The 24,428-nt window shown below is 43.6% G+C and overlaps 1 protein-coding gene across 2 annotated transcripts in view; it reads right to left on the bottom strand.

Annotated features, from left to right (window-relative positions):
• Positions 1 to 20,031, bottom strand: part of CD96 (CD96 molecule) — a 28,871-nt gene extending 8,840 nt beyond the window's left edge. For both annotated transcript variants that reach the window (XM_027648819.1, XM_027648820.1), the window contains exons 1-10: positions 19,814 to 20,031; positions 16,439 to 16,864; positions 12,822 to 12,931; positions 11,143 to 11,365; positions 7,004 to 7,059; positions 4,659 to 4,749; positions 4,126 to 4,302; positions 2,864 to 2,917; positions 1,033 to 1,077; positions 77 to 151 (exon numbers count right to left, since the gene is read on the bottom strand). In XM_027648819.1, the coding sequence (XP_027504620.1) occupies positions 77 to 151; positions 1,033 to 1,077; positions 2,864 to 2,917; positions 4,126 to 4,302; positions 4,659 to 4,749; positions 7,004 to 7,059; positions 11,143 to 11,365; positions 12,822 to 12,931; positions 16,439 to 16,864; positions 19,814 to 19,871 (1,315 nt within the window). In that variant the 5' untranslated portion in view covers positions 19,872 to 20,031. The remainder of the gene's footprint in view (positions 1 to 76; positions 152 to 1,032; positions 1,078 to 2,863; positions 2,918 to 4,125; positions 4,303 to 4,658; positions 4,750 to 7,003; positions 7,060 to 11,142; positions 11,366 to 12,821; positions 12,932 to 16,438; positions 16,865 to 19,813) is intronic.
• Positions 20,032 to 24,428: the final 4,397 nt, after the last annotated feature.

The following is a 24,428-nucleotide window of genomic DNA, read 5'->3' as shown; positions in this document are numbered from 1 at the left end:
GATGGTTATTGTGTTTATGTATTTTTTTCCTACATTGTTGAAGCAATAGAGAAAACATTTTGGCTTAATTGATTACCTTGTGTTATGGAAGCAGGAGCCAAGTTTGCTTGACTTGTGAAATCCAGAGAGGCCAAAGATGTCGACTGGGGCTCTAAAGACAAACAGATTACATGGTATCACATTTAGCTGATAGGTTCTTTAGAAAATAATATTAATAAATCATAAAACAGCCTAGATCAAAGTTTGCGGCAGCTGTTGGGTAAATGCAGACTCTGCAGCAGAAATCCTGCTGTCAGACTTAAGGCTAAATACTCAAAACACATCCCACAAATTCAGGGGGCATTCACAGATGGCTGATGTTATTAATACTGGCCCTTTCCCGTGGGCTGGCTGAGGACATAACTTATTTATGTTTTTATACACAGGGTACAGTTTAACTGCTGTGGGGTGGATCATACGCTTGATGGTGGTGCTCCCCCATTTATCCAGGGACTTTCCAGAAATGGTCCATGACAAGATGCCACTGCCACATAAGCCGAGATCACCTGCAGGTTTTCCTCTCGGTTGTTGAAGAGAGTTTTATGTAGTTACCCATGTGCATGCTCTGGTAAAAGAGAGTTAGCTATCTTACATAACTAATGAAGGGGAATGATGTGCTACTCTTGGGTCAAGGGAAAGTGGTGGCTTTAACTTTTCTATCACATGCATCTCTCTGTCATAATAGGACAAATTTATTTACAGTTCTATAGGCATAATATTCAATTTTATAAAAATTCATAAGAATAACATGTAATATTCAGGATGCCATTTTACACGCTGTCCTAATGTGACAGTTTTAGCAAGATTTCTGTTGGATCTCTGCTTGAGTGACTTCACAGCTCACAAATTCCCATCCAGCAGGACACAGGTACTGTCAGTAGCAGAGCACACTGACCTTTCCCTGGCACATCTCTGGCTCTGTGTACATGACATTTAAGCAGTGGTCAATATACATATATTGTATAATGAAGGCTTCTATTTTATCCTCCTTACCTGAGGCAGTCATGACAGCTGATGTAAGTGCTGAATTACCAAGGTCTATAACAAATCAAAGCAAACAGCATAAGGAAGGTGTTTATTCTGCTTTAGGAGAGTGAGTGATTCAAAGGTTCAAGAGTGAGAAAGTACATCACACTTAATTTCCAAATAATCTTTCAATGCACAACTCAGCTAAGTGGTATGGAGAGAAATATGAAGCATCTGAGTAACTGTGCTGTGAAATCCCTAGGGAAACAAAGGTTTTTGGGGAAAAATTTTGGAGCCCCTGGCACCTCAACTTAAAAAGCACAAGTGAATCACATGGGTTTATTCCATTCAAAGAGATGCACCTTATTAGCACAGATGTTGAAATAACAAATATGACCCGGTGGTGGCACCTGCACAGCTCCATTCACGAGGCACTTTGGAGGCTGTAACTCTGACAGGAAATTTCAGAGACCCTTTGCACTGAAAAGTGCTCACTGAGTCCTCAGAGAAGAGGAGGGGGAGTTATTCCTTGTAATTAAAGAACTATTAACCACCCAGACAAGTGTAGCAGAGACACCATCCTGCCCAAGCAGCATTTATGTCCTAAGTAAGAGATCTCTCATTTTTTTCAGTATTTTTTTTCCCCCAGGAGAAGAGGCAAAGTACTCCCTGAGTAGGTTAGGAGGATGGATTATGTCTCCCCAAAGGGCTCCATGAAGGACATAATCTATGGAAGCTCACACACCCCATTAGAAAAACACATATGGGAAGGCAACCAGAGGTACCTACCTCTGTGTGGTCAGGCAACCCTCTGCAGATCAGGTCTTTGCGTAAGTAGGTAACTATCAACTCTCCTGCTGCTTTTCTGTGCAAGCACTTGTACCTCCTTTGGCTGTTGCTTTTGCATTTGCATTTCATCTTAGCCTCGCCTGCACTAGCAGGGATTTTGCAGTAGCTGGCTGACATAAAGGACTCCTTAGCAAAGGTGCAGCAGGTCTGAAAACCAGGGCAGTGGGCATCTTGAGGTGTGCCCAGCTCCCAGTGACTTTATGCAGAGTATGCAAGATGAAGCAGAACTGGTGACCTGATGCGAGCTGCTGGGGTTCCTGTGAGAGATCACCTTGCAGAGGCCAGTGGAAAACAAAGTCTCTCTCTCAGGGACCCCCAGTGACTGGGATGACTTTCTGGTGTGCAGTGGGGTATTAGCTGAACCCCCAGAGCTTGCCACAACCTGCACTTGAAGAAGTTTTTACACAGAAACCCACACTGTGAAACTTCTTTTCATGCCATCTGTCTACAACATTTCTCTGACACACTCACGTAACCCACTGCTAAAGTGCAGCTGCCTCCCACGAGGAGCAGAACTGCTCCAGGACAGATGTCTCCAAAGGGCTTCAGCTGAGGTGTGGACAGAACATTTATCTGTCTGCAATAAGCTGATAATAAGACAAACTTGCAGGGGCAGAGCACAGATTTACCACATTTACACAAATTAAGAAACATTCTATCAGTTCTTTAATTAGGCAAAAGTGTTGAGGATCTTGGCTGGGTACTTAAGCAGAAGGTAGAACCGTTAACAGGGCTGTTATTTTTAATTATTTGTTCAGTGCTGAAAGAGCTTTATTCAAATGCCAGCTGAAGCATCAGAAATAACATTATGTGCCCCTCAAGGCTGGAGTTTAATTATGCTTGTTCTTAATTATGATAGATTACATCACCAAAATATCTGTTTATTGTATTTTCTCTGAAGTCATAGCTGCAGGAAGGGGTTTCTTGCTGTAGTAAGTGTTACAACAACTTCAGGAATTTATAGATTCCTCTAACATAACCCAGTTATTTTATTCTTAATTTATCCTACCTTCTGAAACCATGGTGGGAAAAGCTCCAGATGAAGCTTCATTAGACTTATTGTCTGTGAAGAAAAAAAAGAGAAAGATGAAACCAGTTCTTTAAAGTAGTTATAAAGGCTGAAAATTTAGTTTGGGCTTGTGTCATACTGTGCACCTTCACAGAAGGCATGGCTGAGAATTAGTGTGATTCTTTCCTTTCTGTCATATCTAAATACATTAATGTTTTTATACAGAGTGGATCTATCTTAGCATTAGCATAACCTGCAGGCAAGAACTTAGACTGCTTTAATTGACAGCTCTCCAATTTGAAGATATTTCTACAAAACTACAAATTGGGTGAAATGAGTAATTTTGGAGAAAATGATGATTTATCTCCCTTCCCTCTGAAGCTGTATTTCCAGAGGAGTCAGCTCTGGCTTTTGATGCAGTCTTACTTTGTGGAAAAACATACCAATAAGCATATCCACAGCCACAAGTGAACACAGCTGAGATACAAGCAGTTGCCAAGATACATGATGTACCAGCAGATGCTGCTAAGGGGTCAGCAGCTCAGTCCTGTTATCTGTGCAGCAAGGATCATAATAATAATAATAATAAAAATAATAAAAAAGTGTCACTATGCATTTGCACCTGAAGAGGAGACATGAACAAGAGGGTGCTAAAGGAAATCTGTCAGATCTTCTCACCAGCCCCCCTGTATTCTCAGAAGTGCCAAAACCCTCTGTAATGTTGAGCCTCCCGCTTTCACCAAAAAAGCAGGACAGTATTTATACCCACTTCCCTAACCATGTAGTTTATCCTTATGGTACAGATTATAGGGAAGTTTCTCCATCATCCAAAATGCATCAACCTTTTGCAAATTTCACAGAAGATGTATAACACAGTCCTGATCTGAGGGTTTGGATTTCCAGGGAGCTGCACTGCACACATGCAGACTTTTTGCTACAAATGCTCAGTGGGAAACACATGATTATAATAGCTCACTAGTCCATGTGGCTATGGTAATCTATTTTTGGGTATGGGAAGTACAGCAAGACACTGCCTAAACAAACAACAAGCATCTTCTGTTTGTGCAGGAGTTTCTTAGCTCATTTAGAGGCTTAAGCAAAGACTTGAGCTAAAAAACCTGCCAGAAAGTTCAAGCTGTAAGATGAACTTGTACAATAAAGCTTCCATACTCTTGGTTTTTCTTCAGTATTTTAAATAACAGTGAATACATGTGATTGGCGTTCTTAAGATCTCAGATGTGTTTCATCTATGAAAAACCTACCAAATGAAACAAATATTTCTTCCGATGAAATATTCCATGTTTCACTCCCGAGGGAAGGAAACAGACATGCACATGAAAATGTCTTATGTGTCTCTTGGGTCTGTTGCAGCATCAGTGTTGATCTCATCTGATAGAAACCTTCACTGTCTTGCAAATCTTCTTGTACAACAGGAATTTCTTGGGGAAAAAAGAAAAAGGCCCTCTTGTTCACTCCAGACCACAAATCAAAACTGTGCATAATATTGGTACTGAAAACAGGCTCATATAGATGCAGGTTTCTTTGCTGAGACAGTACCAAAGATCTGTCAAGAACAGTGTGGTTATACCAAACCATGGTTCCCATCTCTAGCAATTGGAGGGATCTGTGGTCACAGCCATTTGCCATCTGTTCCCTTTGAGGAGGTCTGACACTCTCCCTTTCACCCAGACAGACTCCTGCAGGCTCCCTGTGGCAGGAATGGATGAGCAACCATCACTTCTCTTGGGAACCACTTCTACAGCTGTGCCATTGTCCTATTGACAGGTTGCTTTACCTCCAGGCTGCTCCGACAGGTTCGCTCTGTCCACGTACCACACAAGGCTTGGCTTGGGAAATGCCTTCCTCACGACACAGCTCACACTGGGCTACAGGGCAGGAAAAGGAAGTTATTAGGTTAGTCTCCAACATCCTCCCCCTGCTGCCAGCTTCCAGATTCCCTTATGGACAGTGCTTTTTAACTCACAATCCTGCTGTAAAGGATACACTTCCTTCCTCTTTATTGTATTTCTTGCCCACTCCCTTCATTTTTCTGGTTGTGGGCACTGTTGAATGAGAGTCCAGGGACACACCACTGCTCCGGATGAAAAGGTTCCAACCCTCTCTAGCCCTGGCTGTGGCTGGAAAGATGTAGGGTGACCCTCACCACTCCTACCTCCAGTGACGAACATCCACATGGAAAAACACTGATATTGGTAATGGGCAGTGTGTGTATGGAGAATAAGACACCTTCTGATCACCACGTGAATCCTTCCTTCATTAGGCAGATGGAGAGACAAATCCCACAAAAAAGACTGCCTAGCCTATTGAATATACAAAATTAGATACCTTTGTAGCAGGCACAATATGCAAGAGGTTTCCAGAAATTGATGCTTTAGATGCAGTAGTCCTGGCTCTATGCCAATTGCTCCAAAAATCTCTTTTTGTGCTCCATTTAATTTCTCATCAAGCAATAGATGGGAAGAACCTCAAAATCAAGGCTAGATGAAGGGTTGGGCACTAGCAAGGTGGGAGGTCTCATCCTCATACTGCCTGGATGTTCCTAATTACATTTATTTAGCAGGTTATGACACTGCTAAGTACTAAACACTGTTATAAGAGAAATTGCCTTGTCCTTTTAAACAGAAAAAAAGAAAAAAGCGTGTGCTACTCATGCAGCACAAGGCCCACTTGCTCCCACTTTCAAAGAAAGTGGCTCCCACATTTAGATGAAAGCAAGCTTGACGTATTACAGCCAGGAGAAGTCAATCATTCAGTACAAAGACTGAAACTACCCAGCTGAAACTCTTTCCCTGCCATGGTAAATAGCATCTAAACTTGTATTGCCTTCCCCTATTTTCTCTTCATTATTGCCTTATTTTTCAGGCACTTTTAGGTCATAATATTTTTATAAATGCTTCCTTATGAAGAAATACAAATCCGATATCCTTACTAGATTTAAGCCCTGCAAGAAAAAGAAGAAAAGAGAAATAAAGGAGTTGGTGTTTGTTTGGAGATAAAGAACCGACAGAGGAATTTCTATTGTCCAGTCCCATGATGGTAGCACCCCTGCTCTGTTCAACAGGACAGTGCAGACAAAAGCCTGCAATATGCAACACTACACATGGAAATAGGTCATCAGGAAAATTATACCAATCAGTTTTGCAGAACCGACTGACTCATGGCTTGTCTGAAGCAGCTGGATATGACTAGTGCAAGGTTCTGCCTGCCCACAAGCTCTGCTTCCAAGGAAAACCTTAATTTGGGATGCTCACAGATCAAAAGCTTCAACATGAAGAGATGGAACAGGAAGCAAAGCAGCCTAGCTAGTAGCCAGAGTGGCTTGCTAGTCAGTCATATGGGCCACAAATATGTTTTATGCCAGGTATGGCTGCTGCAGATCTGCAGACCTTTAGGTTTTGCCATTACCAAGCATATGAGAAAACAGAGGCCCCAAAACACATGGGTAACTGCTCATCTCTAAATAGGGACTCTCAGACCTAGATCTAGTTGCTCTACTGGCATCTGACTGCCCCAGATGAGATAGGCTTGCAGTGTGATACATTACGCCCAATACAATCACCACCTTTTCATCAGCATGTTAGGCCATGTCCGTGCTCCAAGCATTGCTCCCACAGCACCTGCTCCTCCCTGTCCTAAGGGGGGCTGTGGGGAAGGTAGAGGCTACCTCTGCCTGACCCCCTGGAGCAGCATCCTGCGTAGCAGGTGACCTTTTTCAGAGAGGGATTTTATGGAGTGTGGAGAGGGCAGCTTGAGATTGTTGGGTAGTAGCCAGCAGATGGGGAGGGAAAGGGAGAATTGCAGCCCCCTGCAAACCACATAGCCTCCTGATCTGTCCTGGAGTCTTCTCCAGGGCTAACATAAAACCAGATTTTGCCCACACATCAGAGAAGCCCTTAGCTTGGTCAAGTTTGTGTTCACCGAAGAAGTTCACTGCTGTGAGGATGGAAATTGCTCGGAGGAAAGGGCATGAACAGCTGACACTAACTCACTCCTTGCTGTGCCCATGGCCCTGTGAGCTTTGTCAGTTTTGATGTCCCACCCATGTCTGATTCAGCTCAGCTTGCCTGGCTTTTCTGGAGTGGCATGGTGGCAGGCACTCTTTGGTCCAAAATTACTCACCTTCTGCGAGGTGCCAGCTGAGCCCTCCTGAAGGCTAACGGAGATCTCAGGGTAAGCTGGAAAGCAAACATATATGTATTAGTGAAATGGACACTGAAGATCACAGTAACAGCTTCTAGGAAGACTTAACAGCCTTGTTTCATAAAAAGAGTTGAAATTAAATCCTAACTCCACCCACACAAGTAGCAAGATAAAAGCTTACACAGGTGCGATTTGAGGTCAAGGAAGTGGTTTACAAGCACAGAGCAGCAGCTACTGCCACAGGATTCATGATGTATTTCACTGTCTGTCTAAACTACTCTAGGGTGGCTTTGCTGGGGAAACAAGATGAAAGCGTCCTGTAGTCACAGCTCCGGCAGCAGAGCCACCCTTCCTGGGCCTGATGAGTCATCTCCAAAGGCTTCAGCCATCCCCAAAAACATTGATTGGTTTTGGGTACCAGCCACCCGCGTGCTGTCACCTGGACAGATGTGTGACAGTGTCACACCACAGATGCTTCCTGCCTTGCCAGGAAGCCCAGAGCTAACCTTCACTCAGAGCAGCAGGCTGTGGATGACCACATCCACGTGAAATGGAAAAAGTGTTTTCTTTTGTTTCTGCAGCATGTTGGTTCTGGGTGAAGTTGACTGTACAAATTAAAGCTATCAGGTACTGTAAGCCTTTCTAAGTCAGTATTTCTAAAGTAGCCATTGGAATCCCTGCTTTGGAGTAATATTAACTGATTTGTTAAGTAAGGACTGTTGAAACTGTGTTAAAATATAAAAAACTCTCAAAAGCCTCAGGTAAATTGTACTTCTGGCCTTTTCTGAGCCTTGAAACTGGACTGGAAACAAGTGCTGCCCCTGGATTAGTTAGGAGATCTGTAATTCTTTCTCTTTCCAACTTAAATCTCACCTTATTCTCTACCATTAAGATAGTTTTCTCTTTTTTCTTACCTTGTTATATTCCCTTACATTCCCCTCTGAGCTGAACTGCTCAACTTTCCCTCTTGTATTATATAGCTAATCCTCTAAAGACTCTCCTGACATCTTTTTTTTTTTTTTTTTAATTTCCACTTTTCTGCTTAATGTTACTGACAGATTATGCCTGGTCATGACCTGTATTTAATTATTGTGGGCTTATGGTTTTCTGGACTCAGGGTACTTTTGGATGAAGGTTGTTTTTTGTTTTTTTTTCATATTTTTTCCTTCTTGGTTTTGCTCTTTACTCATTTGTTTTGTTTTGTTTTGGGAAGTAGGTTGGTAGATTCTTCCAATCAGAAAATGAATGTATTAAGATTTCCTTCTTGTTTCTGCCTTGCCAAAACTGTACAGATGGTAGTGGAGCTGGCAGAAGACAAGCATACTTTTTCAGATGTAAGAAAAAACCTGATAAACTGGATCTTCTAATCTCAGAAAAAATTTGCCTTGGAGACTAAATGACGTCTAGTCTAGTGCCTGCTCTTCTCTTTGTTTTTTGCTGAGAACAGGCACACTTTTCCACATCTGTATTGGATGCTGCCTTCTGCTTTTTCAGAAGACATATTTGCTGGGTAACTCTCATGCATAGCTCTCATGCATAGCTCTGAATAATCTAATAGATCTTTTCCAATTAACGTCTCAGCCTCTGTTAACATTTTGACATTCACTTGTCTTGCTAGGATATTTACCAATGTTTTGTATCTAGTGGAAATTCAATATTTAGTTCAGTAGTTTCTGCGGCTGAGCTTTTACTGTTACAAAAAGGGAAAACCAATATTTGGTGAAGTTAGACTTGAAAAGGCCGTATGTTTTCTGAGAAACTTGTATCTAAAAGAACTCTGTTTAGAAAAGAAATATTTTAAAGTATTTCAGTCCAAAAGTACCCCCTTAAAAAAAGCTCTCTTGTTCAAATATCTGTCATTACTCAACTTACGAAGACTCTCAACTTCATTGAGAGACTGTTTCAGGCCTTCCCCATCCTCTCCTGCCCAACTCTTAACTGTGAGGAAGTGTCACTTCACTGCCCCTCAGACTTGGTCTATCTCTGTTGTGTTTAACCCTGCCTGAAGCATTTGTCAGAGTGATCCTGCACAAGGAGCTTTCTGCAGGCAACATCACCTGCCCTCTCCCCTGTTTCATAACACCCAGCCCGTGGGGTTCAATTTCAGGAGTGTTTGGGTGACAAGGGGATTGCCAAAATGGGAAAATCTCCCCAGGTTTCAGTTGGGCTTTGCTCTCTAGCTGTATCCTTGCTAATGGCCAAGACAACAGATATAACCAATATAATGTGCTGTTGATGTTGTACACACATACTATATCTAGATTCTGTCCCAGCCATTTGAGGATGGATCTAACCGCTAGGACATAAAAGTTCATTTCTTCATTCCCTGGTAAGCACAAGGAACAAGAGAGGTGTTCTCATCTGAAAAGGCTCTTTGTCCCCAGATGTCACCACGAGAGTGCTGGATTATTCTGGCCACTGTCTCTGCCTATTCTGCCCTACCAGTGGTGCACAGGTATGTGTGATGGTGCAGGGGAGGCTCTAAACCCTCTGCTCTTGGCCTCACATCCTGCTGCAGGACAAAAGAGGTAAATGGAGAAAGGCTGGTATGATGAAATTATAAGCAGTGTGACTTCAGGGAACAGTAACAGAAAAGAGTGAGACTGGATGCAAAATAGTTATTTTACCTGCAAAATATCAGATGTAGAAGGGCTTGGAGCACAAAAACACACTTCCTCCAAGATGTGGACTCTATTTGCTTGAAGTCTGAGAGACTTTCCTTTAGCGCCCACCACAAACCTCAGGGCTCTCAGGGAGCCCCTGCACCTAACCCTGCCCTCAGGATCCCTGTAGGAGAGGCTGACAGCACAGCACCCTCAAAGCCAGCCAGCACTTACTGGGAAATACATGGACTGTTCACCACCAAGGGCCACAGTTGCCTTCTCTCGTTTGTCTCTCTACCCTTTGTGCTAATATGCTGATGTGGGAGCATGCACAGACAAGCACACACCTCACAGTAATTCTGGGAAAATCCAAATAAAGCAACCTCTTAGGCTAACAGACACAGAAATCAAGGTGAGAGCATCAGCAGTGATGGAGGGGAGGGAGAGTTCAAGTATGTTAGTATACTTGAACAATTACCCAGGTAACACTGTCGCTATTTGACAAATGTCAATATTTTAAAATAAGACCCGTGTCTGAATCATGCAAACGCAAGAGGAGATTTCAGATCATTAACTTCTATTTTTATTTCTTTTACATCAGTGACTAACAGCCCCCAGACACATTTTTCTTTTTTTTTTGCTGCTCCCTGTTGAACCTTCCTTTGTATTCAGAGCATCAGCCTCGCATGGCTATGCCATCCTCAAGGTGTGGGCTTCCTTGGACAATTAGCTGCAGTCAAGGGACTGTTGACAGACCCACTGTTTAACACCCATTCATTTTAGAAGCTTTGGAAATATGTTTTCCAGACCAACTGATTTATAAACAGAAAACAAAGCCTGTTTTTCAAATGGGCAGCATTTTTCTGGTTCAATTGTACCTCAGCAATTGTAGAGTTTCTAAGCCACTAGAAAGGGAACACAGCAAGTAACTAAAGATGGGGAAGGCTTCCAGCATGAAATGGCAGCCCACATGTTTGCAGTACAGAGGCTACACCACTCCTGACCAGTTGGAGACTCCCCAGCCAGGACCCTCATTTCCAGAGCCAGAGTGTTTGGCAGCAGTTGAATATCACATACATGTGAGGATGTGACTTTGCAACAACAGTAGTTCCAAACTGCTTACTAATTTTTGGCCATGATTTCCTAAACACAGGCAGCATGGTCATTTGGGGCACAGAGATCTTGATGACCCATAGCCTGCAAACATAAACCTACACATCAGGGGAAGATACTGGCCGTGTGCCTGCCAGTGGGGGTGATATATATGCAACGAATCTACTATTTTTTAATGCCAGAAACTGAAGGACTTGAAGGAATGGCCTCAAATTCTTCTAAGAACTAAAGGGTTATTTTCTAACATTTTACCTCATTGCAAGTGAAAAAATTACAGTGTAAATATGTTTATATTAAAAAAAACCCAACAAATGGTGTGTTTCAAGTTACTGGCTTCAGAACCAGACAGGAGCATTACCCTTCAAAGTGCGAGGAAGCAGGCAGTTGGCATAAGCCCCTTACCATATACTCTCACAGTGGTGCTGCTCTTCCGGACTCTCTCTGGGTGATACACCACGTGGCAGGAAAAGACCCTGCCATCATCAGTGATTTTGGTGGGGAAAATCTGTAAAGTGTTATTCAAACCCAGGCGGACTCTTTGCCCGTGCACTGCGTTGCTGTTCCTGTACACGGCAGGACAGGAGGGCTCCTTGGTCACAAGTTCCTCTTTCCTGCCATTGTCACCCTGTGAAAAGAAAAACCCATCATATTGTGAAGACTGGACACCCAGAGAGAAAAATATTTTTGTAGGCCAACTCTATTCCCACTATAAAAATCTTCCCTCTCACCCTTAGCATTGTGTGGACATTTGCAACATTTATTTTTTTCCTGAATGCATTCTCTCCCAGAATTTCAACACTGAGAGCGGTCATCTTCTTACCAATAAAATATGAAGTAAATAGCTGTGTCTGATGAATCCTGATCTCTGTATCCTGCAGAGAGGACAACAGAGCTGCTTTCTCACTGCACCAGTCTTTAAGTTATGCTGAACATCCCATACATATTAAATACAACTGAAATTTCAGGAAAACTTTGCTCTTTTAGAATTTTAAATAGCTAGAATCTGATAATACTAACCAAAAGTCAACTCCTCTTATTATCTATGTGGCAGCCACCCTTAGATATAGGTATAGCCTACAGACAGAGGTACCTATGTGCCAGTACATATTTGCCAGCTTTACTCTGCATGACACATGGCAATCCACATATGTCATTGTGCTGACCTTTGGGGTTTTTTTCTCCTTTCTTCTGCTACTTTGTAGAGTGAACTAGCAAAACTAAAAATTAGTAAGGACAAGGATGTTCCCTTAAAATTTTAATATTAAGAATGACCTGCACAGGGGAGATCTAAATAGATAATGAACCAGGACAAAAGGTTAAAAAACCCAAAATATTTGAAAATCACCTTTAAGAAAACCCTCAACAGTTACAGCTCCTCAGTGACAATGGATATAAATGAACAGGCAAAGCTTAAGGAACTGCTTGCTGATACTTATCTTTATATGCTGAAATGAATGTTAAAAGGTTACATTAAAACATGCTTATAAATATTTATCCAGAGAGTGAGATAAAGTACAAAAATATAGCAAGCTTTACATCTCACAGCAAATTGCTTTAAAGTAGTTTTTCATGTGGTTAGCTTGACAACTAGGTTTGCGTGTCTTCAGTGGGCATCTGTGACACAGAGGTTAACAGAACCAAAAATATTAGTCAGTACCTTTTTTTGTCTCAAAGCAGCTTGATATCTCACTACCCTACACAGTACCCATGTATTTTTCAGATACTAAAGCCTCACTAGAGAAAAAAACCCTGAGAAATCCAACACAAGAAATATTTTACTTCTGTTATATTTGCCACTGTCCGTGGCCCTGCTCTGTGTGTGGTCCTGAAAAATAAAAAAAAATAAAATAATAAAATAAAAAAAAATATTTCCCTCCTTGTTTCTTTAACAGCTATTATGGTGTGGATGTGGCAAACCCGTGTTTATATTTTTTCCCTTTTTTTATCACAGTCCAACGTGACTGATATGCTTTGTTTAGCAGGTTCTTCAGGACACACTAGAGTAGAACATTTCTGTTTCAGTCTGCAGAAATACCCTGTAGTCCTTTCTGAACTTTATACCTGAGATGAAAAATACTTACCACTAGCCATTTCAAAGGATAAGTGGACAAATTTTCTGAGGTCGTGTCCTCAAGGCATGGAATTTCTAAAGTCTGGTTTAACCACACTTTCTTCAGGTAGTGCTGCTCCTCTTTTATCATTGTAACAACAACAAAAAGCCCAAGAAGGTAAATCAGAAACATGATTTTCATTGTGCTTTGAAAACCAACACTGACTAGTCTTCTGTTCAATGAACAGACACTTTTTTGATTAGAATGGAACTGTAATTTTCAACCATTACCAATAGACACATTTGCTAAGTGAAAGCCCTACATCTGATTCTAGATGTAGTTTCATGACTCAATTCACAGTTTTACCTGAATTTTTTGGCAATTCTTATAAAAGCTTTTCTTAACTGCAGGATCAAGATGTCTCCTTTTCGAGCTGAGAATAATTTGAAGCTTCAATTTTTCTCTAACAATTTTTTTTCCTGTGGCAATAAACCTTCACATCAATTTTGTGCACCCATATTTCATTTTCTCTGAAGGTATCTACAGACCTTCTTTTCACTAAGCAGGGTATTCAGCATGTCAGTCAGGTTAAGAGTAACCCCTTTTTTAACTGCTCCTGTTATTCTCCAATCTGCCCACTTCCAGAACCAGAAAACTTGTTACTCTTTCTTATCCATTTGAAAAGGCATTTCAGCATTTCCTATCCTACCCGTTCCCAGCCCAGGGCTCCAGCCCAGCTGTGGGAGGGCGGAGTGGTGCACTGGAAAGAGCACAGCTGTGGCTAAGAAGTGGGGTGTATGTGTGCATTCAAACAGGAAGAGCAGTGGTGATGGGCTGGAGGTGCCACGAGTGGTGTGGTCAGCACTGTAGCTCTCTGACCCCCAGCCATGCAGTGGATGATACTGTGGTGCAGCCTGCTGTGCCATCCTCCTTGCCACCGCCTGCTGTGCCATCCTACCTGCCTGCTGTGACCTGCCTTCCCTCTTCCCTTCAGGCAGGCACCAGAGCACACCACAGGGAAACTCTTCAGCTTTGCTCCCCTGGTAGCTCTGGTTTGCAGGTTGAGATGGAGTAGATATGTATTTCTTTTATTTTTTTATCTCGAGGGGAGTGAGAATATCTACCTGTCCCAGACTGTCACGTTATTTGTCAGTGGGGACTTCGCGGTGACTGTAAATTCCTTTGCATCTGGCACGCAAGCACAGAGCGATGATGCCAGCACAGCCTGTGTCACAGGGATGTGAAGAAAGGCAGTGCCCAGAGTTGAGACCAGGAAACCCAATGGCAGAAGCAGCTTTCCTGCACAGTCTACCAGAGTGAAGCAGCTGCGGAGCCAGCTCTCACAGCAGGACACAGAGTGCAGAAGCCCTAAGGGACTGGATAATGCAGAAAGGATAAAAAGGACAAAAGAAGCAAATCTATAGCTTGTCCAGGAAGAAAGTTGCACAGGAGACTTTGCTGGGACAATTTACCATGTAAAAGTGCTGTGAAGCATACAACAAGTACAGAGATGAGTAGTCACCCCAGAAGTTCAGCCTGCAAACAGTTTCCGCCTGTTCTCACAGTCACATCCTACCTGCTTGTTTCCCACTCCCCCATTTCTGTTCCCATCTCCATTAACAGCCTGTTGGCTAAGTCCTCTGTGTTTGTATGTCCTATGCAGGCCTGCTGCTCTGCAGGCTTTTAGCAGTATCTACAAGCTGAATCCATCTGGATTCACTTCAGTTTGACGTAGTTGGAAACTACTTCATCAATGACTGGCACCCTTATCCACTCCACTCCTAGACTGGATTAAGGGGGTTTTGCCTTCTTTTGTGTGGAAGTGGTTCATTGCAAAAGATCTGGTTACCTTAAAATACAACCCTTCAAGAGGTAGGAAACTGAATTTTTTAGTTCTCTCTAGCAAGCAGCTATCGGTATCATAGCTTGCTACCTCAGGTAGCTACCGAGAAAAGCCACAACGATGCTGATATGAACGAGAGCTGCCCACGCTTAACGCACAGATAGCAATAACAGTGTTGAACATGCCCATATCAACCAAGGGCACCAGCAAGAGAAAAGGAGCAATGCCCGATTAGCACTGTTATTGTGTTAAGAAAGAGACGGAGAACACATGGTGTGAGGAACAGAAACACAGGAGGGTTTCACAGAGTTACCAGCACTGTTTGTACCTCACTGCACTCCCCTTGATCCAATCACTCTGCCCTGTGAAGCACGGGAAAATTCCCCAGGAGGAACCTACCATAATGCACCCCTGTACAGCGGGTGGAGCAGCAGATTTATCTTTGGCACAGTTATCCAGTGTGTACTGTTTAAACACACCCATCCTCTGTGGCTTGCACAGAGGTGCTGGCTCTCATTTTGCCCCTGTGAGTTCATCAGGGCAGGAAGGTTTTGCAGGGTTGCCCGAGGTGTGTCTCCAAGATAACAGCACCAAAATGCTTGGAGCCACTGCCATGCAGGGGCCATCAGGGAGTGAGGGTTAAACATTCCTGTATAGGAGTCTTGCACAGAACCTCCTCCTGCTGCAGCACCAGTGTGATCCAGCATGGGAACCAATGTCCCTCCTGCCACCAGTCTGGCCTCATCATGAAGGTAAAAGGGAGGAGCAGAAGCTGCCCTTTGAAATAACCTGCACCCACCCTGCTCCTAACCCTTGAATGTTTGCTACACCTACAGCCCTGGGCAAAAGCAGAGTGAGTATGTTGGCCTTACAGCTCTGAACTGAAACCGTGCTGGGTTTGTTGCATTTACTTTAATCCTGCTTGGGTTGTTAGCAGAAACCTAACAACCTGGATCAGGGAGAGGTTTCTGGGGTCATCAAATCCAGTCCCCCATGTGCACAACAGCAGGCTTGTTCAGTGTCCCTGCCCAGTTCCATCTTCACAGCAATTTGGACTTTTGCCCTCACTGCTGACACTAAATAGCTGTTCCCAATGTTGCTGCACTAACAATTGCCACTGTTGTTTAATTTGCAGTCAAATCCATTACCACCTATTTAAATCAATTTGCTCCTTTGCTGAGATAATTTAAATATCCTCCCTAGAGTTCACACACTCCCCTGAGGCTTACTTACTGAGAACAGTCATGCTGCTTTACAGCTTTCTTTTGGCTGACAGAAGCAGCCAAATCTCTGTTCCTGTGATTGTCCTAAGCAATCCCCTGTTTTGCTCCAGTGTGTTTTTGACAGTAGGGACATTGAGCTAACATCCAGCATGCCCTGCAGAGGTCAGCCCTCAGTCTCAACCGAATAATGGTGTTTTCTCTTTCTGGTGCCCAACGCTGCACGCCCATAGCAGCAGCACAGCATGGTTTGGAGATGCACCATCCTTGGTCCCGCCATATCCTGAGCTGCTCATCCAGTGTTCTCCACAGCACGTTTCTCCAAAATAAAAATGCGGAAACTTCCCATCTCAATACCTTTTTGGCTTGACTTCATATTCCTCCAAACAAATAAGATTTCCTAATCACAAGCTGGATAACAACAACTAAAGAGGACCTGGTAAACAGGAAACTGTAGCAGTGACATTCAGTGGCACCACTGCAAACTCCAAACAGGTCACTATCACCGAACAAGAAATGTTTGTCTATCCTGATACTCTCCCCCACCCCTGTTAGGATAAAGCAACATCTCATTCATCACTTACCTTCTGCCTTGACAATAAGTTGAATTTTTGCAGCCTTCGTCCCATATGGGTAAGTAGCAAAACTGCACTGGTACTGCCCGCTAAGGGCGACGGTAACGTTTTTCAGATGCAGAGCCCATTGATTGCATTCAGATGTGGTGTTTGGATTGGTGGAACACAAAGATTCTGTGACATCCTGGCTGCAGCACTTCCTTGTGCTGAAGGACACCGAAAAATTGTAAGAAGCCTCAGAAAATTTGAAGTAATGAGTGCCATAAGTGGGATGATAAACAGCTATTTTGGCAGAATGGGTGTCTTCAGTCTTGGACCACTGTGTCTGTATTATGTGGGTGGTGTGTGATTTTGGGAAGAGGCACACCAGGGTCACATCAGTACCTGGCAGAGCGCAGACCACTTCTGTTTGGGTAATGACGTCTCTAGACTGGCCTTAAAAACAAACAGGATCATTTTCAGTGAGTAATGTTTAAACAAAGCTTTCCCTAAGCCATCTTCGACATGATTTGGTGCCTTAGACACAGACAACTGTGAAGATCCTACAACTGTAACCACAGGCTTTCCAGGGAGGAGTTTTACAGCAAATTTCCACCAGTACGGACTGCAGAGAGAGAACTGGGGAAGCAAATGCGTGTGTGTCTAGAAAAGGGCAGAGAGCTCTTGTCACACTTGTGGGAGAGAAATGGGAGCTCTGAGGGCCTCTGTGAAAATAGAAATCTTTCAAGTAATATAAATAAAGCAGAAGCTGGGCCCAGTTATTCCCCCAGCTCTTTTTGCAAGAACAAATGAGTTATCCCTGCTGGCTAATTCTGCCCCACACCGGCTCTCCTGTCCATTGCCTTTGCCTTTGCTGCTTTGGCAGAGAAAGCTGTTCCTTTACCTCCATGTTATTAAACATGTCCTGCATGCCCTAAACGAGTGCCTGTCTCAGTGTCAGAGTGAGTTGCCCTGGTATGTATGGTTTCTTCCTCAATTAATTTCATAAAGCGGGTGGCAGTCCTTAGTGTGCCATATAAAGGAGTAATGGATCAATGAAGTGAAGGGGCTTTCAGCAGGAGCCTGTACTACTTGGTTTAGCTGCTGCTGTAATAAAATTGATTTATCTCCCTTTCTCCCTCCTATGAGTGAGAGTCTTGCAGTCCCCAAACCCCTGTATGCAGGATACTGACAAACTCAAGGAGATGAAGAATTTATGGATGGGGGGAGTCGTAGCGAGACAAGTAATAAATCACACCCACAGAGCCATATACAGAAAGTCCCTTTTCCAAAAAGGCATGCAGGTCCACAGAAAAAATGAACTGTACAATTGCTCTTAGATATAGACTTGTCACCCCCCTTCTACATTGGATTTTATCCTCCCTGTGTATCATAATATCAACGTATATTTGCTTTGGGAATTTGCCCTGCAGTCCCACCAGGCACACTGCTGGCTCCCCACAGCAGGAAGTGCCCACTGCGCGCCTCCTTCACCTGAAAAAAGTGTGTACCTGTTTCTTTGCTTTGACATGTGCTCTGCCATGTGGTGCAGGGCTCTGGGGCATGTAAGCCAGGGCATGCCCTGTCAGAGGTCAGGCAACCTTGACGGTGCCTGCGGTGTGCTCCACACCCTGCCAGCTCAGCCAGGAGCAATACAGGGACCCATCAGCTCTGACTGGACAGGGAAAAGGAACAAGGGCAGGGTGCCACATCCCCACAGAGGTGGCTGAGATTTGGTACCTATCCACTGAAGTGTGACATGGACATGTAGAGTCTAGGTGTGGGGAGAACAAAGCTACTGAATGGACATGGCCAACATTAATCTCTGTTGTTTCATTGCTGCACTTACTCTGTTCATCTTTTAATTGTGTTCAAAGAGATGGGATAATGTAAGAGGGTAAATAAAAACTAGCTTGAATGACAAGTGTTGTGAGAAAAATTACTGAAAACTATTTTTGTCAGTCCAAGGAGATTATTCTAGGAAATGCTCACTGATTTCACTGCAAGTTTTGCACCAGTAGAAGTTAAGGAAAAAAGCAATTAGCAGTCTTATGATCAGACTACCAGGCAAAAGACACATAACAAGCTTACTCTCATATTCATGCTGGTGCTGTGTGAGGTCAAAGGATCATGTAAAGAATGCCTATGAATAATCACTTGAGTAGTTTATATTAAGATGAAAAAGTAGAAACAACATTTTAATTTCTAGTAGCCTAGCATGTTAGGTTAATCTAACTGAAACCCTTTCATGCAAAAGTGTTCTTAACTTTTTGTTAGCATTTCAATATAAGCACTCTCATTTTATGTCAACTTTGATTTTCCAAATCAAATACTGTCCATTAGCTCATATTTGTACTCCAGTTGAAACCTCTTGGAGTAACTCACAGACATTTAGGTGTCCGACCTCTACAAAGGGCATGGTGGTGTCCACTTTCACCTTAGAGTGACTTCAGTGAGGATTTCATCCTTAGGGGGAAAAAACCCCAAGTCCTATTTTTCTCTAATTAGTATTGCTCTCCTACATGTGTATGTCTTGAGGTTTCTATTTCTTTCTTTGCATTTGAGAATTTCTATTTTCTATGAATACACCTATGAATTATTTTTCCTTTCTTTTAAATCCAGTTTGCCTCAGTGATGAAGAAAATAGGAACAGGCTGTGTCAGATTCTGAGATGCATTTTACCATGCCAGTCAGATACATGCAGTTTTTCCTTTATTAACTGGAAAAATGTGTATCCTACAAAATTGTTCTTCCTAGCTGATAATAAATATTCCTGCATTGTGCATGATCAGACTTTTGGGGGTTGTAGGTGGAGGGTGTTGAGAACATCAGTCTTTTTCTTGGTTTTCCTTTGATTGTTTTTGGTTTAAACTCCCTCTGACAGGGATGCAGCCCTCCTTACTCTACTTTTCTGAAAGTTTTGCTCTGATGACAAACTTGTTTCTCAAGCCTTTAACACAGCACATAGAGCTGGGAGAGGAAGGAGAAGGGAAGAATCTATTTAAAGGTTTGCAGCTGTACCCTTGCCTTGCAGTGTTTCAGTTCTTCCTCTCTCTGCATACCCAAGTGTGTCTGTGAGAGAAAGGTGTTGGTTGTTTTTTTTTTCCTCAGTGGAAGCAGTTTTCCTTTTGGCCCATTTGAGATGAGCACACGTTGCCCACATGAGCTGATCTCATTTACTATTCTGGCAGGTTAGGCAATTTGAATGAAGTGATCTGCTAGTCAGCACAAGCCATTTACTCCTTACTAGTTGCACATTATAACTAGGGTGATTACAAAGTTGTCAGGAAACAGCAAATCATTGCCAGTAGCTATGAGACACACTAGTGAGACACACTAAGCCCAGCCTGCTCCTCCCCACCCTCCATCATAAAATGAATCAAGGTGTCCCATGGATACTCCTACCTGTGATGCTGGGCACCCAGAGGAAACAAAAGAGACAGAAGAGCCACCTTTTTTCCATCTTCACTTGATGAAGTTCTGGTAAATATGTATCTCTCTTGGTGCTCCTGTCAGGGACTCAGAAAAGGAAGTTGAAATGGTCTGCCCCGTGCAGTCACTTAGCATGACTTCAAAGAAATGCTTCATTAAATGTGAAAGCCTCAGTTTCCTGTCACTGTGATAAAATTAGTACATCTTGTGAAACCTTTAAGCTGAAAATATTGTCTACATTGCAAGCCCATGTTGTAGACCAATTTTTTTCTCTTTGTCTTTTCAGATAAACTCAGAATAAGCAGTTTAGTGGTTTACATGCTCTCAAAAACATGCCAAGTGTCTAAGGTTGAATAAATAATTTCTTTGAGATATGATTTAGGGGTAACTATGATGGTGCTAGGTCAGTGATTGGACTTGAAGGTCTCTTCCAACGTTGATGATTCTGTGTTTTCTGTGTACTACATGGTAGCTGGCATACAAAGAAAAAAAAAAGCTTTTTTTCCCCAGCTTCATTTTCTTCACGTGTTAGTCCAGAATATTTCAAATATATTATTTCTAGACTCTTTATACTCACTATCTTTAAAAACCCCAGCAAAATAACAAAACCAATCCCCCCAAACTATTATAGAGTGAATTGAGTTCTACATTCACATTTTTTTCCTTTTCATTCCTGAGAAGCCCATTAATTATTTTCTGCAAGATGAAGAATTACAGCATCACACACGACAACATCCCTTGGTGTGGTTAACCCCTGCACCGTCCTTCAGCTGTCAGCTTTGGTAACGGCAGCACCCTCAGGCAGAAGAGCACGGTTCCTGCCAGTCCTGTCACCTGTCTTTATTGCAGGTCACCTGTACATCCTTCTGAGCTGTCCTCGAAGCACGCTGCATTTCCATGAGCTGGGCACACACCTGCCAGCAAAGTGCCTCATTGCAGGCAAGTCTTATGCAAACTGGATCTGCTGCTGGCAGCTTTTCAGAAAGAAACAGGTTTGAGTTCCTGCTTATCGTACTGGTTTCCCCAAAACCAAAAAGAGAAGGGCAGGACACCTCATATACACAGCGTAGACATATGTTATTTGCTGGCTCCTCCCGAGGTGGGATGGGTGTTTGGCAGGATAGCCAGGTAGGAGGCTTGTTGCCCCTGATAGCTTCATTCTTGGGGGCCCAAGGACAACCCATCCTTGGGATTTTGGGAGAGAGACGATTACAGTCCATCCACCAGGGCAGAGAAGACAAGTGTCACAGTCCCTTAAAAGAGGCTATTCTCTCTACAAGCAGTGCCCTCTCTTGGGTGGCTGGTCCATCCCTAAGTCGTCTGGGTCCTGACATGTCTTTTCCTGACTGTCAACATTTGCTCACTATGGAGCTCCCCATTGCTCCAGGATGCAAGGTACAAAGTGAAAAAGAAAGTCCTCACTAGTCATTTCCCTATTTTGTGCACTACCAGATGTAAACAACATCAATACCGCTTCCCTAAGTTGTGCACACACAACGTTTTGGTTGCATGTTCAGATGGGATAAAGCTAGAAAGGCTTATCCTTCCAGCTCCAGCTGGAACAGATAATAGTGCTGGAGAGGCTGCAGTCAGGGCTCCACACTTCTTGGAGGATAAATGCTTCTGCACAGTTTCTTGTTTTGCTTCCTCTATCTGAGGAAATGCACTAAAAGCAATTGTAGGAAATGCACTGGGTGCCCTGGTTACTGCTAAGGAATTGTCCCCAGGGAGGAAATCTCTACTTGTCATTCAGAAACCTGAGAAGGATCTGTCCCAGAGGATTTAACAAGTCCTGAAGCTGAGGATGAACTGAATAGTCAAACCATTTCAATTGACAGCCACAGCAGGGAGTAAAAATATTAAAGAGATATGTTCTGGTTTCCAGTTCAGAGCAGAGACCACAAAGAACCCAGAGATTTCCTGCAAATACTGGAGTCCAAGAAAACTGGACTTTAATCTAAAACTTGGGCTTTCATTCATGATTGAAGTTACCTTTACTTCTCCTGCTGATCAGGTCACGTAACCTTTGTACCATGAGAGAATATATTTTGTGTAACACAGAGAAAAACAGCCTTAAATGAGCCTTTTTATTGATCTGAAATATGCATCCCAATTTGACAAGACAGCCCAAGTGCTGTGTGGCATATTCAATAGCCACAGAAATCCGTGAGCAGCCTTTTCAAGTTACTATATCCCTGTATGTTGCCCTTGGAATTTTTTCACCCCCTACAATAATATTCTAAAAATATACTGCTGCCGCGTTACATTGTGTTGGCTGAATGCAGCCACCCAGTGCCGTTGCTGTGCTTGGTGATGAAAGACAGACAAGAAAGAAACCTCTCTGCTCAATGGATTTTTGTTCAGTTCAGAGCTGAGTTTTGCCCCAATTCCTACCTTAAGCCCAGATTCTGAAACAGGCATTCACCCTGCTACTGACATTCATGTGCATGAAGAGCTAAGCCCTGCCTCTGCCTATGACATCAAAAACCACTTCTGAGACACACCACTTATCTCAGCCTGCTGGCAGGGAGACATCTCTTCCCTGGAGCAAGACTTGAGGTCCTGCTCACAGCAGGGCAAGTTATTATAAGAGCTTCTTCCCCCACTACCACTTTCCTGAAAAGTTACTCACAGGCAGCTTTGTAGATGCCACAGCTGGATGTCACACACCAGGTTATGGATGGCAGGGATGAGAGGTGGTACTGAAACATGCCCAGGGACAGCAGACTTTGTTGGTAGCTGGAAGAAGTATATCTCTCTGTATTTGGCTTTTCCTTGGTGGGGCAGCTACAGGGATGAGTGTCTCAGCATTGGGATGTGCAGATTTTTCCTGCTGTTCCAGAGAAACCCAGAAATCACTGCGAGGCTGGGAGGTTTTAGAGGAAAAGAAGCTGTGCCCAAGCAAGTGACATACCTTATCGGTGGATATGTGAACCACAGCATTTTCTTTTGGGCTGGACAAGCCTGGATGTTAGTCCCCTGTGTCCCAGGCAGTGGCATGAACCGATGGGCTCTGAGTATGACCCAGGATGGGTGCCCAGCAGTGCACTGCAGCACGGGCCTCTGCCCGCTGCACAGGGACACTTCATGCAGCATTAATTTTTTTCCCCTTGTGTAGGAGTAGGGGGTGGCAGTGGGGGATCCTCTAATTATTTTCTGCAGATCTGTTCACTACTGGAGGAGGCATTTGGAACACTACAAATGACTCTTTCCACGGCAATCACTGTATTATGCATCATGCTCACAAAACCTGCCACTGCAATACAATTTTTCTGCCTCAATTACAGTAAGCAGCAACTAAGGAAGAAGCAAAGCTGCAGTCAGTCCCACAGAAAAAGAAATCTTGAACTCCAGAGACAAATTCAATTACTCACAAAGAGAGCCTTTTCAGAAATGCTAGTGCACGAGCTCTTCCTGCCAGAGGCGAGGATGATTACCCTTGCAGACTAGTGTCCTCTAAACATCGCTTAAAGAAAGTGCTGGTCCCTGGCGAAAAAGAGATGGAGACTTTGAAGCAGGAATTTCATTAAAGAGTAAACTAACCTTTCAGGTTCACTTGGTACTTGGCACAGAAACTCCCACTTCATCACTGTGTTTTGGTTTTGAACCTCTTTGAAACTCGCACTAATGACTCTGTAGCTGGCAGGCACCTTTGACCACAGCACCTCGCAGGGGGTTGGATGAGTGGGTGGCATGGGATGGGAGGGTGTGTGGGCGCAGCATTTCGGGGGACAGGGCACTGAGGTTGCAGCGGGATATCCACTGGTCTTTTCCAGTGACCCCCTGCTTCCTCAGTCTCCCCTTCCCACCCTTAGCTCTGGTGCCTCTCTCCAGCTTGCAGGACTGCCTCTTCTGTGTGGGGGAGGAGAGGGAAGAGGGTTTCTCACTCTGCATTCTCCTCGTACTCCTCCTGCCTCATGGCTGCACACCTACACACTGTGTTTGACACAGTGCAGCCCTGGTTCCAGCCGGGCTGTTGAAGCAGCACAGCGAGACACACACACTTCCCGCTCAACAGCAATTTGAGAGATGTTAAAAGATCTGAGTGGACTTTTGTTCCCTACTTCTTCACTGACAGCTCAGAGTATGGGAGAAAACCAAGAACAGCTCAGCCTTGGATGCCTCCCTGCTCCACCTTCTAATTAGTTTTTCTAATTAGAAGGCCTAACTTACAGGTCATGTTTCAGAGAAAGAGAGCATAAATGAGCTCCCTCATTTTTTCTGCCATTCCAGCCACAGGTCCCTGTGGTCCTCTGCTCCCATTTAATCCCATTTCTGATCAACGACTGTCCATCAGGGACCATATGAAAGCTGTTGAGCATTTCATGGTGCAAAGTGCAAGTTACTGAAAAAGCAGAATATAAAAAGTGCAACCAATGAACAAAACAAAAGAAATATAAAGCACATTGACCCAGCAACTACCCACCAATGCAAAACCACTGTGTGAAAGCCAGCCAGCCATTTCCAACAAAATGAAAGACTACAGAGCCATTATTTTCAAAATTAACTGGAAGGCTCATGTGAGACCAGCCCTGCTTTCTTTGGTCTCTTTCTCTTTTCCAGATACAGCACAAGCTGTGCTTTCCCC

This window comes from Corapipo altera, unplaced genomic scaffold, assembly GCF_003945725.1.
Source record: "Corapipo altera isolate COAL_440 unplaced genomic scaffold, ASM394572v1 58, whole genome shotgun sequence".
NCBI classification, from domain to species: Eukaryota; Metazoa; Chordata; class Aves; order Passeriformes; family Pipridae; genus Corapipo; species Corapipo altera.
The sequence above is the reverse complement of the archived record's forward strand: the minus strand, read 5'-3'. Positions and strand labels throughout refer to the sequence as shown.